This window comes from Myripristis murdjan, chromosome 14 (genome assembly GCF_902150065.1).
Source record: "Myripristis murdjan chromosome 14, fMyrMur1.1, whole genome shotgun sequence".
Lineage (NCBI taxonomy): Eukaryota > Metazoa > Chordata > Actinopteri > Holocentriformes > Holocentridae > Myripristis > Myripristis murdjan.
Window position 1 is genome coordinate 29,761,094 of NC_043993.1, and position 16,604 is coordinate 29,777,697.

General features: G+C 43.0%; 1 protein-coding gene across 5 annotated transcripts in view; it reads left to right on the forward strand.

The window, feature by feature from the left end:
- Window positions 1–16,604, forward strand: part of arhgap32b (Rho GTPase activating protein 32b) — a 127,610-nt gene that overhangs the window by 105,191 nt on the left and 5,815 nt on the right. For all 5 annotated transcript variants that reach the window (XM_030068578.1, XM_030068580.1, XM_030068579.1 and 2 more), the window contains 10 exons: window positions 6,106–6,255; window positions 8,611–8,713; window positions 9,682–9,826; window positions 10,475–10,557; window positions 11,552–11,659; window positions 12,136–12,281; window positions 12,449–12,650; window positions 14,512–14,657; window positions 15,215–15,289; window positions 15,435–16,262. In XM_030068578.1, coding sequence (XP_029924438.1) covers window positions 6,106–6,255; window positions 8,611–8,713; window positions 9,682–9,826; window positions 10,475–10,557; window positions 11,552–11,659; window positions 12,136–12,281; window positions 12,449–12,650; window positions 14,512–14,657; window positions 15,215–15,289; window positions 15,435–16,262 — 1,986 coding nt within the window. The remainder of the gene's footprint in view (window positions 1–6,105; window positions 6,256–8,610; window positions 8,714–9,681; window positions 9,827–10,474; window positions 10,558–11,551; window positions 11,660–12,135; window positions 12,282–12,448; window positions 12,651–14,511; window positions 14,658–15,214; window positions 15,290–15,434; window positions 16,263–16,604) is intronic.

Consider the following 16,604-nt stretch of genomic DNA (forward strand, 5'->3'; position numbering starts at 1 on the left):
TCATACCATGCATTATTTCCACCAGTGGCCTGCTCAGGAAATACAGTGTAATCTGGTCTGATTACCAGTCTGACAAGGCAAGTAGTTGCTGATGAGCGAATTTTAAACTAAGTCGTGACTTTTCATGACAGCCTGTCTCTGGTTTCTTAATTGAATGAAGCAAAAAGTGGTTGGATGGAGTCCCGTCACTATGCTGATCAGCGGTGTGGTCACTTGGTCTAATTAGTGGTTAATATTAGTGGTTGGTGCTGAAATGTTAAAGGGATTTGAGTCTACCACTGAAAAGGAAAAGACTTTTTTATCTTTGAAATTTTAGTCACAAGCCTTTCAAAACATTTTTTTTTTCTGAAAAGGAAAAGACTACATTCCTCTCATTATGCCACCTTCCTATTTTTGCACAAGTAAATCTAACTTTGTGAATTTTTTTCTGTTTTTTCTTTTTTTTTTTTTTTTTTTAATCTTTGAAATTTTAGTTCAGTTTGTCACACAAGCAAGCCTTTCAAAACATTTTTTTTTCCAAGAACATAAAATCTAATTCCTTTCATACTCTGCAGTTAGACCCATTTGGCATAATTATTGGGTGAGACCACACATGGCCCAGCTGACGTCGCCCTTCTGTCCTCTCGTCCCGCACCCAAAGTTGTGCTCAGTGGGCCATTCAGAGATGGAACAATAAGCCATTTTGCTCCTGCTATCACCACACACTTAAGCTCTCATGTCCAAACAGAGGTCACTGTCACTCATGACCGCCTTTAAATGGGCGGACACTGCTCTGTTGTTTACACTAGACGCTAAATAGCCCTCCAGAAATACTAAAAGGCGATGGTTATGATGTGTTGATGTGTAGCACCTATTGTGTTGACACCGTGTCTCTGGGTGGTTGTTTGCTGCTGGCTCCCCCCCGGCCTGATAAGTTGTGTAAACTCTGTCACCATAGTAGTGGCCTTCTCCCACAGTGAGTGATCTATGGACGAGTGGGACGTTCAGCGCATGGTTTATGTTTATTACCGTTGCAAAAATAACCAGTTTGACAGTTAAGAGTTTATTTGGTGGGTGTGAAAGACAAACTCAGTGGAAAGAATCGCTCAAATTTGGCTTTCAAGGATTGATGTAGCAGAAGGATCGCTTCAAAGTTTTTTGACCAGTAGTGTCTTTATACCCAATTTGAATTAACATCTTCAACGCCGTTACACTCACAGGTGGGTTCATCCTTGCCGTGTTGGCCGAGCTTTGTTTAAACCCACAGAAGTTTATTTAAAACTGTAGTGGAGCTCCTGAGGTTTCCAAAGATGCCAAATATGTCCTGTTGAATTACAGGGAAACATGTACAAAATGATGCACAAGACATCTAGATAGTAACTATTAGATTTAATGCTGCAGCCATAATTAATGGCATCTTGGGTTCGAATATTTGACTCTGTAAGTGTGATGCAGCCAGCAGATACAGAATATGTATGCGATATGTCATACAATATGTAGCCTTTTTTTTCTAACTTTTAAGCTACTTAAAGGGAAATTTAGCATCATAGTTCATTGGGTTGAAAACACATTGATGGAGTCTTGAACTCGTGGATATATAAAAATTTGGAAAAGTCCCCTTTGCCCTTGTGAGCACAGTGGTAGGCATATATATATTTAATGAGGCTATCCCACAGGAGCTAATTAAATGACTGAAATTACTATCATCAGTTCTCACAGAGGCCATATAGCTGAACACATCACATTCAAGGCCAATCTCTCATTCACACAGCATGTACATGTCTGGGATGGATCATATAATCACAAACCAACCCATTCAGAGTTTTTTTTTTTTTTTTTTCTTGAAACCACAACAGGAATGGGGTGGTGAGGGGTGGGGGGGCAGTTTGAATTTCCCGCTCCCCGCCTACATGGGCGTGCATCGCTGTTCACTCTCAAGGGGGTGCTGGCTGCAATGAAAAGGCTGAGATGGGACCATTGTGTCGCCCCTGAGGAGCTCGGGTCACGCCTCCTCGTGGTTCCTCTGTATTCAGGGAGAGCTGGTATGCACCGTAATTGTATCAAATATCTCAGCGTAGGGGCTCCTGATTGGCCCCATGCTGTCTCTGCTCCACTTTGGTGAGCAGTGGTGTTGTGAAGGAGGAGGAAGTTTCCTTTAATTTTGTCACGAGTTGAAAGATTAGTGTGCATCCTTTTGAAAAACTCCTGCTTAAATTGCATGGAATGAGGCAGCCAGTTTGGGGAAGTGAAAGCAGAGAAAGGGAGCGTGATGTTTGCCATTACGTCTGTAATTGTGACTGTTGTAATGCTTGGCCTCCTTTCTCGTGCTCCTCATGCCTCCTGCTTTCTCTCTCGTCATAGTCCGACCTCTCGCTGGGCTCTCTTGGGAGAAGGCCCGGTCTGAGTAATACAATCGCTTGAGGGCCAACGATTTTCATTTCGAACGCTACAACCGAGTTCCTGAAGCGTTCCCCAGCCTTTAGTTTGTTTAGGTTTGTCCCCTCTGGATTTTATCAGTTGTACATGCTCAGCTCCCTCAGGCTATGAATCTTGGAATTAATGTTGCAGACGACAATTTCAGGATGCTATCCAGTCCTGTTTACTCCACTTAAATGAAATGGTTTTTTTGCCCTGCTGGAATTCAACAGTGAATTTGTCAGCGCCGTACTGCAGGTAGTGCTGATGCTCCAGCATGCTTGAGAGCCGCTGGCCCTGAGGCTGTCATCTGGGTTGACAGTAAGCAGATGGGAATCTCAGTCCGTTCTCTGGGAAGTCACGCTTGCCGCCGCTCTCCTCCTCCATACGGCTTAGAGTCAATCTGGGTTCCTAAATAAAAGCGACGTGTCAGTGTAAGCCAACACAGTTGCACAGTCAGCCCCCTACATGATATTGAAGGCCCCTTTGATGCCTCAACAGTGAGTAAACAAAGCTGCCTCAGCGGTTTTGTCTGTGGGTACAGCAGCACAAAAGGAATTTCTCCCGGAGGGGCGAGTTGAAGCTCCACTTTTCCCTGAAATGGAACGATGGCTCTTGTTTGTGAATGCTGCCTCGGAGGCCGGCTGTTGATTCGGAAATGATTTTGCTGCTGTGCAACTTTAATAAAAAAAAATATGGCACACAATAGAATCTTAGGATTCAAAAGTTTGGTTCATTCATCAATTATTTATTGGGAAGAGTAAAGCAGCTATAAATCTGTCTTGGCAAGGGCCTACTTATTTGGAGACTATAGTGCGCGTTTTGATTGTAAGCCAGAAGAATTTAACTTTAGTAAACACCAACGGCATAATGAGAACAGCGTCGCTAAGCAAAGGCAGAAAAGCTGTCTACAAAAACATGAAATGAGAAAATCCACCACCCAGCCTGAACCTTAAATAACTTATAGGATGTTGTGTGGGTGCATGGGTAGAACTGCAAAGCAGAATCAACAAATTTGAAACCCAGCAACTGAATGTGAACTCAAGATATTTTCTCACAATGAAATGTTTAATCAGGAGTCAAATTTTGACCCTTAACTACATCATTTGATACATAACCCTGTGTTAGTCATTTCTGCAAGTACATCATTACGTATCCCTGTCTAAAATAACTTTTTCCCAAATGCTAATATAATATTAAACGAGTAAATATGAGTAAAAAGCAGTTTACACACGTGAGAGAGTCTGAGAGAAGCTGCTTGTACATAGCAGCTCTTGAACAGTTCTCTAAACTTTGTGCATAAATATTCTGCCCACACAATAATGAGAAAATGTTGAATTAATTAAGCAACAATATTACTTTCCATACCCATCAACACTGGAGTTTTTGCCTGTCTGGGTGTTTTGCATTCTAAAAGTACTCGACGAAAGACTGTCAATTAAACGTGCTGCAAGCGATTTACTGCCATAGTGTGTATTTAGCATGCGGAACAACCAGCCTCATTCTTTCTCTCTCGCTGGTCTCTGGGCTAGTGGGACAAATTTCACTTAGGGTCATTTACGGTGCTTTTTAATAATGATTTTCATAGCGGTCTGTGTCTGTGGGTCTGCTACAAAAACTCAGATAGTTTCATCCTAGTATCATCACCTGACAAATCATAACTGAAATATGTAAAATTGAAAAGGCTGTGTGCGTGCTTTTTGTTCTTCTGAATGCAAACAGTGCAGCTGTAACTTTATTTAACTCAGCTTGTTTTGTTTAGGGAGATAGAGGATGGTAAGCAGTGGCCTACTTGTGCTGCAACATGTTGACGGAGGCAGAACTCAGAGTTTGGCTCCTTCCCAACAGCAAGAGAAAGTGTGTTTCTCCAAAGACTAGTATGCATATTGACATGCATAACTTCATTTTACCTGTATGAGAGACCCTTAAATTACTAATTCTTGAATACATTTAGCATTTGATGATTTTTTTCAATAATTATTCTGCATTTGGTTTGGTCAAACCAAAAGGCTAAGGCGAGGTGTGGGAGTCAGTAAAGCAAATATGAAGATGTCAAGCCTGTGAAACCCATGAGAAGAGGAAAGGTTGTGACTGTGACTGTGTTTATAATCAGTTAAAAGAATGTGCCCTGGATTTTTCCTTTCTTTTTTTTTTTTTTTTTTTTTTAAGCGGATGGGCCACAGCGGTTTTTCCACTTCACCCCAGAGCACCTCAGAAAGTAGCTGCTAGTGCAGTTTGAAAGACTTTGTGAAGTTCCAGGTGTTTCTAGGGCTTAACGGCTGACAAAATACCAGGATCACAAATTGGACTGGGAAATAAAGTTGTCAGTATTGTCCTTTTGTTGAAAACCCTCAGAGAGTGCGCCTAGAAAATGTTATTCCCTCAGTGAAACTGTGTGGACTCTTAACTAATATGTTTCAGATTTCAGGAGCATGTGGCAAGTCAGCGCTCCAGGCCCTTTTAAACTGAGTGGAAGACTTGGAAGGGATAGTTGTACAGTGGAGGATTGCAAATTGAAGAACAGGAAAAGTTTTCAGAGAGAGTCTTTGTGAAGGGCAACATGATACAAGTGCACCAATGAGTCTGCAAAGGATTAAAGAGAGAGAACTTGCAAAGGTTAGACAATGTATTTACTGAAGTGGGGAAAAGGTCCGAGGGTAGTTCAAAGACATCAGCAAGACAACAGAGAAAACAAAGATGATGCAAGAGAATCTGTTTATTTTTGAGATTCTTTGACATTTTCTGATTGAGAATTCTTTCTTTTATTTCAAAAGTTTTAAGCTGTGAAATGAAGGTAGAAGAACTCCGATGGCAGAGACGGTGATTCACACTGCTTGAAGAGTTTTAGTTTTTAGGGTTTGAGCAGGAAAGGTTCTCCGTTATCAGGATGAGCAGGATCTCCAGCCTCCGCAGGTGGAGGGTTTTGTTGCACCGCAAACCCAGTAGTCTCAGTGTTGCACTTACCTTAGAAGGTAAAAAGTAAGAAGGAGTTGAGGGGTAAATAAGGGTAGACGGTGAACTGGAATTACTTGTTTTTTTTTCCCCTTACGGTTGGCCTGTTTGTTTGTTCAGTAACCCTTAGAAAGCAACAGCTCCATCACATAGCCTTTTGTGTGGCAGTTTTACAAGAACGCATTGCACATCTTATCACAAAACATCATGTTTGGTAAGGACTAGTGTGGAGAAGTTCCCATTGTTCCCTTCAGAATGCAGATATTTTGTTTTTATTCATTTGATAGCTTTTCCACATCACTGCAAAATGGAGAAAACAACTGGTCTACACTTTAAGAAGCTTAGGGCCCTTTCCAGACACATTATCTGATTAATGCGGTTTTGGTTTTTAAATAGGGCTGCTACTTTTTTGTTTGGAAGGAGAGCAAAGGATAGTGGTATTGGATGAGGAGGATTCCTGTGTAGTTGCCAGGGAGGTGGTATTTAAAAGTGAAGCTTACGCTTCAAGGAAACTACACATGCATAATGGAAGGGTTTGCATTAGAATGAGGTCAAAATCCACAGTGGGACAAACTTGAGCAGCTCGTATTGGATTTCATACCAACACATGGATAGTAGCTCTGCTCTTCACAACAGTCACGCTGGAAGACTGAGCCACAGTCACTCCTATCACAGTAGTAAACAGGTGTGCAAGGCGTGGTTTGTTTTTGAGAATATGATGCTGTGATGACATGTGTTCTTCCTTCCTTCCTTCCTCAGTGTCTAAGAAGCACGGGAAACTGATCACCTTCTTGCGCACCTTCATGAAGTCGAGACCCACCAAGCAGAAGCTGAAGCAGAGGGGCATCCTCCGCGAGAGGGTGTTTGGCTGCGACCTGGGAGAGCACCTCCTCAACTCAGGCCACGATGGTGAGGAACACAGTCGACACAAACACCTGCGGTTATTTTATTACTGCTGCCCAAACTCTTCAAATTAGAAGCACAGTCGGTCATGTGGGGCTGAATAAAAATGTGGGCAATCTATGACTTCAGGCAGGGATCATCATCAGGCACGCAGCCAAATATATATACACCAAATCAATTACACATCCTGGATTCATTTGTTTTGCTCTTTTCCATTAAAAACTAATTTTATGTAACTTAAATTGCTGTGTTTATGATAATTATTTTCAAACTGAGCTTAGATGTTTACCCTTCATTATGTCTCTGGCTGCAGGTGAAAACAGTCATGGGCCACGTGTTTGACATTTTCCCGAGTCATCATGATGTTTATCTGCCAAATTGCCGCTCTAGCTATAAAGGAGCAAATATGTCAGAGATAAATATGTCATCCAGCAAGCTGTATGTTTACCCTTTTGATTGAATGAGTGCATTCGGTGTCATAACAGTGCTGTGTAACTTATATCGTGGCTACTTGCCAAAGAAAAGTGTTTATTACTATTTGAGTGAATTGTACGGTTGGCTTTTTTGCAGCTAAATGTAAGAAAAATAGTCCTTTCACAATTTCTGTTGTGGCTCTTCATTACTAACGCCGACACCTGCTGCTTCCTGCCATGCAGCTGAAGAGCTAATGCCTTCTAGCACACATCCATAATGGTCATTCTCAACCAAAACCGTTCGAACACAAAATGGCTTTGTTAGTTCGTTCTTGTCATAAACAAGATGTTGGCTAGAGAAAAAACAGGCACAGGCTATTAGCAAGACAGTGTGTGGCAGGCGAGCTGATATGAGCTTCTCGATGTGAGAGTGGGAGGATAATGGTGTCTTGATTACGTCTTAGCATGAGCCCTTCATATTGTTATTTTGATGAGCCTTCATCAATAACGTGGTCATTTCGAAGGCAACTTGGAAACTCTTTCAGGTTAATTATTAATCGGCATCATATGGCATACATGGAATATTCAAATCTTGCTCGCACGTTAGTTGACACAGCGATCAGAGCTGAACTTTGCCTCAGTCGTGATGTATTTACTTTACACATTTATTGGTACAAGGGTCAGTCCTGTCCATTTAGCAGGCTTGCGGTAAAAGATCAGTGCTGGGCGTTCTGCATTGTGGTCACACATTCACGGGTGAAGGAGTCAAACCTTGTCCTCCGTAAATCTTGACTTGTCTTGACAACGAGAGATAAGCCACTCCGTCACACTTTGCTGGGTCAGGGGGGTCAAGGTGCCCTGCCCGCCACACGGGCTTGTGAGGAGTTGGAGGTATCTGTGAGGTAGTGACAAGGGAGATATGTTTTCACAACCAAATTAACAAGTTTAAAGGCTTGTAGCTTCAAGTAGCGCTTTAAAGTGGAGCTCTGGAACTGGTGCTGCTAAATATTGCATGCAGACGTGAAGGTTTTTTCGCTTTTTGCTGAAGTTTAGTCAGTTTTGTTTAACATTTTCCCACAATGACTTACAACTAACAACCTCTCCTTCTGTTGCAAAAAGATCAAAATCACCATAAAAATGCTTGATGATGAATAGACTTCCATAACAACAAAATACTTTGAGAGGCGATGAAGAGCCTGCGGGTTTATCCACTTCTACTGTCCTTAAGTGTAAATCTCCTCTGCCGGAGAAGGCCAGTGGTTTAGCCTCAGCTTCTCTTCAATCTCTCCTTTTTTCTCCTTTGCTATGTGTGGAATTTGTCTGAACAGCTGCTTCGGCAAGGGTCCCACTCTCTGTCATCCTCTAAATTATGTGTGAGAAGTGGGAGGCCTGGGAACCTCCTTATACGCAGACATTTTCTCCTACACAGACACAGGCAAAGTCCTTATCTCCGAACCACACACACGCCTAAATAAACCTGTCTTTATGATCTGCAGTCGCTGAAGTCGAATGAAGAAGCTCTTTGTGTTTTTCCGTTGTTGTTTTTGCTTTCTCCCTCACACGGATACAGTCACCCGCATTGTGCTGTAGCCCTCTGCAAGTGTGTGTATATCACTTGTCGTGTCTCTCACAGGCAATAACATGTTATCTGATGGTCTGGCTCAGTTGACTACCAGCGTCGCTGCACTTTTAGTCTTTTGTCATCATGTAGGCAAAAGTGCTTTTTCTTCTCTAAAAAAAAATGTTCTCCACAGCTCAATAATTTGCTCCGAGCTCCGCAGCCTCTTATCTGAAAAGCCCTGAGCCATGGCCTGAGCGCACACTACACGCTCTTCGCCAAGGGAAGCCATCCGATTCTTGACCTTGTAGAGCTCAGCAAATACTGGACCAACTCTGGCTGAGAGAGGTGTGTGCGTGATGACATGCTAGATGTTTTTCTTGTTCCCAGTTCCCCAGGTCCTCAAGAGCTGCACAGAGTTCATCGAGAAGCACGGCGTGGTGGACGGCATCTACCGCCTCTCTGGGATTGCCTCCAATATCCAGAAATTGCGGTAGGACACACACACATAAGCACACATCACCCATCAGATACAGCGTGTTATTTAAATAGAGGATGTGGCTGATTCCAGTTCTTAAAAATTGAGCCTCTGCACAAAAATATCCCCATTCTATACATGCTGCTTTCATGGGAATGTTCTTTGCCATAGGCACAGCTCACAAATTTAATCCTATCATAACCCACATCTCAAGACTGATAGCAAACGAATTCTGTCCAGGATTATTGCCGTTGTAAAAGAAAAAACATTATTTTTTGCATGGCTACATGATTATGAGGGTTTACTATATATGCACGGGGACAGTTTTTCTAAATATATTGCCCTGCTGGGATAAGAACTTGTACCTCTGGGACCAAAACATTTTATAGCTTTTTTTTTTTTTTTTTTCAACAGAGCAAGAGATGTGTTGTGCACATATAATGCAGGTTTTGATTGGAGTCTTCTTCTCTGCAGTAAGCTGTACTTAGCAAAATGCAAAGGTTTGCATGTAGATGTATAGAATTGTACTCAGAGCATGATTGAGGATTAGGAAGAGAAATCAAAATGAATCGGTGCATGGCACTTGGAAATTGTATTTCCAGCCCCTGCTTGTGTGGGTACAACATCAACACGCCTCACTGTTTGTAAGTAGCCTAAGAGGAGATTACTAGAATCTTTGATTTGTTTGAACATTAATTTAGAAATTTAGGAAATGGGCAGTGTTTTTTTTTTATTTTAGACTTGTGAAGACACACTGGGACATATTAATAATTTCATCTTCTCTCAAACAGCATTAAATGATGCTTTTCTTTTGTATAATGTCAGGAATCCATCTATCCGGTGTACAACAACAGTACAGCTGTGGGTTTGACCAGTTTGGTCCATAAGTTGACTCTCTGTGCCTTCGTTCCCCCTCTCTCTCTCTCTCTCCCTCTCTCTCTCTCTCTCTCTCTCTCTCTCTCTCTCTCTCTCTCTCTGTTCAGGCACGAGTTTGACTCGGAGCAGATCCCTGACCTGACCAAAGATGTATACATTCAGGACATCCATTGTGTGGGCTCGCTGTGCAAGCTGTACTTCAGAGAGCTGCCCAACCCCTTGCTCACCTACCAGCTCTACGAGAAATTCTCTGTAAGCAAAGCCTCGGCAGGAGCACCGACTTTAGCTTCCCCTCTCTCTCATACATGCACCGCTTTGTTACACTAATGTGTGGGTGTCAGTCATTCTACAGTTTATTAAGGCAATGTAATTTTGTTAATTGCAGTGTCAGTGCTCTGTAATGTACAAGGACATTTGTTAACACCGAAGGACACGGTATTTACTGCAGCAGACACTGTCCAAACTGTCCCTTTTGACTCCTCTTGATGTCTGAGGGGGCCTAAGAAACTCCTCAGCCTCAGTTTCTTCAACCACTAATACTTTTAGGTCATAGACACCTCTAAAAGAATGGCATTGTACTTGACACACCCTGTCATTACAAATGCGGCAAGCTGCTCTCCATGTGACTTGAAATAAAAACCTTCTCCAAGCACAACAGAAGTGTCCCTGAAGATGGAGTAAATGTTTGCTGGTTGTTATGGCAGCTGAGGACAAGGGGGAAGAAAGAGAGGGAGCAAGGGGGAAAACACGGCCGCAGATTGATGTCCCCTCTGGCTCAATGCAGCAGCGTGAACCTGAGGTTGTCACATGGATCAGCTGAATGTTTATACACTAATACATCTTTCTGTCTATACCATCTCTCTCTCTCCCCCCACCGTTCCCTTTCTCCTCAACCTAAAGGACGCTGTATCAGCAGCGACGGACGAGGAACGACTCATCAAAATCCATGATGTCATTCAGCAGCTTCCTCCGCCGCATTACAGGTCAGTGTAGAGGCACACTGCCCCCCTTTGGCAGCCGCACTAAATGCCAGGAGACGGACACATGGAAAATTAAATCCAAACACCTACGGTTCACATCAGTTGTGTACATTTATCTGGTGTCTGTTTGTATGAAAATGGTTTTGTGGTGTTTTTAAACAAACACTGTAACAGTGAAACAGCTTATTCTTGGTGGTGGTCCTATGCTGCTTTTAACTATTAGTGCAATGATTGTTGTTATTTTAGCCCTTAAAATACTCATGATCTGAGAGAAGTAGGCACATCAATGAAATTCTGCTTATCACCGTGGAAATATCTTGGCTTACGCGACTACATTCAGCACCAGGGGCCCCGACCCTTTGCTTACTAATCTGGTTTCCCAGATGTACGTTGATACAATATTAGAGTCAGAACAGCTTGAGTGTGCTGACTGGTTGCCACTTCAGAATCAAATACTCATGAGTTTTCTTTCACGCCTACAACTCACTTTGTAAAAACCTCTCACTTTACTGTTTGCCCACTCGGGGAGAAGTGGAGAAAATGGCAGCCACTGGCAGTACACCAGTATGTTTGGACGCAGCTATAGCATTAGTGTTGGAGGAGCTCCAAGACGTCAGTGCTTTAAAAGAGCAGCTAATGACAGCCTTGAAGGCTTTTCTAAGGGCAGAGGACGTGCTCGCTCTTCTCCCGACTGGGTTTAGGAAAAGCCTCATATAGCAGCTAGCAGCAAGCACAAGCTGTGTGATGACATGAGATTGCACCCCACATGGGGTCAGGGCGGAGCTTTAGAAAGACAAGGGTCATGATTTGTTGAATCCAGAACTTGGATAGCCTATCGCCATAAATTCTATGATGACAGAGTCACCTCATTACGATGGGTTTGCAGAAAGAGATCAAAGGACCCTCTCCGGGCTCTGTGTGCCACACTGAGGCGCCGCGTCAGCCAGGTTACAGCAGAAGCCAATTAAAGCTGAATAAATGAATATCTTATTCCTAGGACGCTGGAGTTCCTCATGAGACACCTTTCCCATCTGGCCACGTTCAGCTACATCACCAACATGCACAGCAAGAACCTGGCCATTGTCTGGGCTCCCAACCTGCTGAGGTGAGATGAACTGCTGCTGTATTGTTAATATTTCAGCAGCCATAGCAGTAGATCTTTGCATGTACTTTGCACAAGCATTGACGCTTTGAATAGAAGTTTTGCATATTGGTTTCATAGTTACTGTACATTGGCATGCATAAGATTTAAAGTTCCTGTTGGTATTATAATGTGTTTATACTGGGCCCTGCTCAGCAGACGGCAGCAGGTCTCCTGCTCTAAATGAGACATCTGCCTGATTGGCAGCTCTTTGTAGAAGAATCAAATTGAGTTCATGTGAAACTCAGTCCGAATTAATGGGTTTTAGAAAATCCTGTAATTCTAAAAACAAATTAGACTGGACAGTGTCCTTCAATGAACATTTCTTACTAAATATCTGTATAAGTATGGAACATTTTGGTTTTTATGATCAGGGCTGTTTTAGTAAGATTTAGTCACAAGTTAATTCTCCTTTTTGTTCTGTTGGTTTGTGGTTTCAGGTCAAAACAAATTGAGTCGGCGTGCTTCAGCGGCACAGCGGCCTTCATGGAGGTCCGAATCCAGTCGGTAGTGGTCGAGTTCATTCTCAACCATGTTGACGTTCTCTTCAGTGCTAAACTCAACTCACTAATACGAGAGGGAGCAGGTTTGTGCATCAGAGCCGTTTATGTATCATTTGTTGCTGTATCGCTAACAATTTGCCTGTTTTTGTTTTTTGGAAATAAGTAACAGGCCCACATTGTCATCTCTCCGCCCGCTGCTCCATTCAGCCATTATTGATTGTCGTTCTTCTGCCTTCTTCCACATCACCAGGTCACAACTCATTGTCACGGCCCAAGTCCCTGCTGGTTTCATCTCCCTCCACTAAACTGCTGAGTCTAGAGGAGGCGCAGGCCAGGACTCAGGCTCAGATCAACTCCCCAGTCACTGAAGACAGCAAGTACATAGAGGTTGGAGAAGGTCCTGCCGCCCTGCAGGGCAAGTTCCACACCGTCATCGAGTTCCCCACCGAGAGGTTTGTCATTCCCCCTGCTGTCATCGCATGTCATGAACTTGCTGGGTAGCATGTTGTCAGCTAGCAGAAAGCAGAAGTGGTCGTTTTCATGAACATAGGATAGGATATTATTCCGTTCCCTACTACGTCCAAGCCAGGTTTCTTCATCGGTGCTCGACCCAAAAGCAGCACAAGAGATAGCTGCATTAGACCCTGTGTATTCTTAAATATCTAGTAAGAGTTTAACTGTGATCCCTTAGTCTCACAAGGTCAGACCTTACGACAATAACATGACTTGAGGTCTTGGGACTTCTCTTATTTAAAAAAAAAAAAAAAAAGAAAAAGCATTTTCTTGTGCTATGGCACGGAGCGGCAACTCTTTTCATTGACTGCAATGGCTGTCAATCACCTTTGAAGTCTTACCACAGGCTGATTACATCACCACACACACCAGAATTTGTTCTCAGCAACATTTTCAAATATGGAAATCTGATCTTTCAACTCAGCATTAATACAAAATTAGCCCTGTGTAGCCACTACAAAAGTTATGTTTACAGTACGTAAAGCAAAGTAGTGAAGTGTTAGCATGTCTGTCAACACGCCATGGAAAACATCTAATATATCAGGTGTTACCAACATTGTTCAACACTCAAGAAAAAAGTCACAGTCTGCTTTCATTGAGGTATGCCCAGTGAAGTTGATCAGCGAGTACTGAGTGTACCTCTTGATTGATACTGCTGCTTTAGTAGGATGCAGAGCAGCTGGAGACAAGAGAAAAGCTAATTGTGAATTCTCCCTGGAGTTTGGCAAGTCTTGTTATTGTCTGGAGGTCTTGTCTCACAAGACTAACACAGAGCTTGCCTCATGCTCAATATTGATTTGTTCACTTGTTTGTTTTCTCCGCCCCCATTTGTCTGAAACGAGTTGAGAATGTCAACAGGGTCTGAACACTTGAGTTAGACACCCTGGTCGAGGTCGGTGATCCCTACATGAACAAGCAAACTGTTGTGGAGATAGAGCCTCTTCCCTTATAGAATTAAACAGTAACGCTGGAATGTGTTTCCCCCTGCTGGTTGCAGATGAAACTGCAGGTGAACTCATTTCTTCCCTTCCTTCTAACGGATAACCCCTATTTTTTGTAATGATGTAATAAGATGTAATGAAATGCAGTGGATTATCAGACAAAAATGTGAGGGGAGGATTCGTGTAATGTGAACAGACATTTCCTGTTTTTTCGAGGAAAACATCTGCATGGCTCCAGGCACATTCTGAAGAAATTGTCTCTGACATTTCTTTGTGGTCTGGCCTTTCTCACCAGTAAGACAGCAAATGTTGCACAGAAGCAAGGATCCCTTTCTTTAGATCTTCTGTCAAGCAAAAGGCTTGATAGCTGAAAGATTAATAGAACAATAAATTGTTTGTCCTTTATTTCATTGATTCCACATTGTCAACATGAGTGAGTGCAGTTTTATGAGACAAGGCTGCATTGAAAGCTAATTTTAGAAATGTGAGGATTTTGAAAAGTCGGGAGTTACAAATTAAAGCTCTTGAAGTTGTGGTTAATGGTTAGTAAGAGGTTCCTGGTTCCTTATTCCTGGCATTATTGTCGTCATTTTGTTGTTATTGCTGCTCCTCTCCATAATGTTTAATTAACACACTGCCTTTCCATACAGATTCAGGATGAGTTATGACAGCTATGCTTATGAACAACACAGAGAGGATTTCCTATGTTTGATTATGAATGAGTCATTATTTTTCATACTCGTCACTGAGGAACTGTTAGTGGGCTTTCTCTGTGAAACAAATTCATGTTAAATTAAATCAGAGTGAAACATTTTATGCCCACCTTGCCTACTTGTCCACCACCAATCTTTCATCACAGGAAAAGGCCTCCTATTAAATCCAAGAAGTCTCCAGTGGGTAGTTGGCGCTCCTTCTTCAACCTGGGGAAATCTTCCTCCATGTCCAAGCGAAAGCTTCATCGTAACCCCAGCGAGCCCAACGAGCTCAAGGCCATGGCTCTAGCCGGTAACTCACCCATCCACAACTTCATGAAATACAGACAGTTTTTGGAAAATAAACTTTTGGATTCCCTTAGTTTTGTACTGTAAGAGGAGGAAACGTTGCAGGTCTTTGTGTGGCCAGTTTATGACAATGTGTTCTAAAACTTGCTGCTTTGCCTGCTTTGTGTGTTTAGTGAATGGCATTAGCTTGGCATCAGCCCAGAATCTCTAGAATATGCTGTGCACTTTGGGTGGGAATCACTGGGGAAGTCGCAATACAGTACTATCACGATATCTTACCCAAAATAACGATGGTATCACGATACACGCGATTCTGTGATTTGTTGTAAAACAATCAGCTATGATACATGACAATATCTGTAACTGAAATGAAAAGTACTCATTAAATGATGATGCATTGCATTATCGATTCATTGTTCCTTCCCTACTGTGTGCCACACTAAAATCAGAAAAATGAACAAGCTGCTAATCGCCTTGTGACACCTTGTCACAATTAAGTTGACCAAAGATTTTATTTGATAAAACAACAGATGAACCAATATTTTTGTCATTATTTTCCAGGAGGCAGGGGCGACACAGGAACATTAAGATCAGCCAAGAGCGAAGAGTCACTGACTTCCCTGCACAATGTTGAAGGTAATGTTGTTTGTCTCTCTGATTTTTTTCACTCAGCACAAGCGTATCATTTTTACAAAGCCACGATTAGTGTAATGCTATACACAGTCTCAAGAGATTTGTTTGTGATTTACATTTTTGATTACATTGTCCTTTACCCCTGCAGGAGAGTCCAAGGTGTACCGTCCTCGCCGGCCAAGATCCAGCAGCGACGCTCTATCAGCCTCCTTCAACGGCGAGCTGCTGGACAGCCGGCAGCACTGCAATTCCTATGACAACCTGGACGCCACAGAGGATAGCGACGGAGACGACGGGCCCATCTGTGTGCCTGCCCTAATCTCTCCGCCCCGCTCAGCTGGTGAAGACGTAGATCTCAGCCCGCCGGACATCGGCATGGCCTCCTTGGACTTTGACCCCATGTCTTTCCAGTGCAGTCTGCCGGACACCCCTTATTCCTTCCCCCTAGATGACTCGCCAGCAGGGGCTGAGGGGTCCACCTTAAAGAGGAGCTCTGGCAGTGTCTGTGGAAAGGCCAATGGCTCAGAACTGATCTCTCCCTCCTTCCCGGGCAACTTGACCTTCCCCTTGTTGTCCGCGGACCTCAGCTCAGCAGCTGAAGAGAAGGCAGACAGCAAGAAGATGACCACTTCCTTTTCTTACGCTGATAAACCCACACAGGCTGTGTCACCTATTAAATGTGGAAAATTTACCACTTTGGCTCCACTGACAACCTTCTCTATAGACACTCCTGATAAGAGCACAGCAGGACAGGTTGTTTCTCCTCAGCCTTTATCTCCTCCCTCAGTACCCAGGGATTCTCCTCCTTTGATGGGCAGCGTGCTGCTAAGGGCAGCCGAGCCTTCACTGAGTGAGGCCTTCCAAATGGAGCTGCACTGTAAGCTTGCTGCCTTTGACAATGTGGAGAGCCGAGAGTTTAAGGTAGAGGAGAGCAGCATACAGCAAGCACCAGCAGGCAGTAGTCTAGATCACCAAGGTAGGTGGAGCATCCTTAGCATGACTCTGTGTGAAGATAATTTTGTTGTATGATATTTACATTGCAGGGACGTCTTTGTTGAAATAATCTATTAAAACCAATGGCTAGTTTTTCTTAGGTTTGGTTTCACAGGTTCATGCCTTTGATTGCTTGCATGAATTTCAATTTAAAATGTCTTTTCACATGATGCCTGATCACCAATGCTTAAACTTCCCTTCTTTTCCCTGCGCTGATAGAACCCTGAAACCTCCTGCTAACTTAGTTCTTTTTCTTCTCATGATGCTTTCTTACTAATATATTCTTCAGCTGCAGATCCCATGTTTTGTTTTGTTTTTGTCCTCC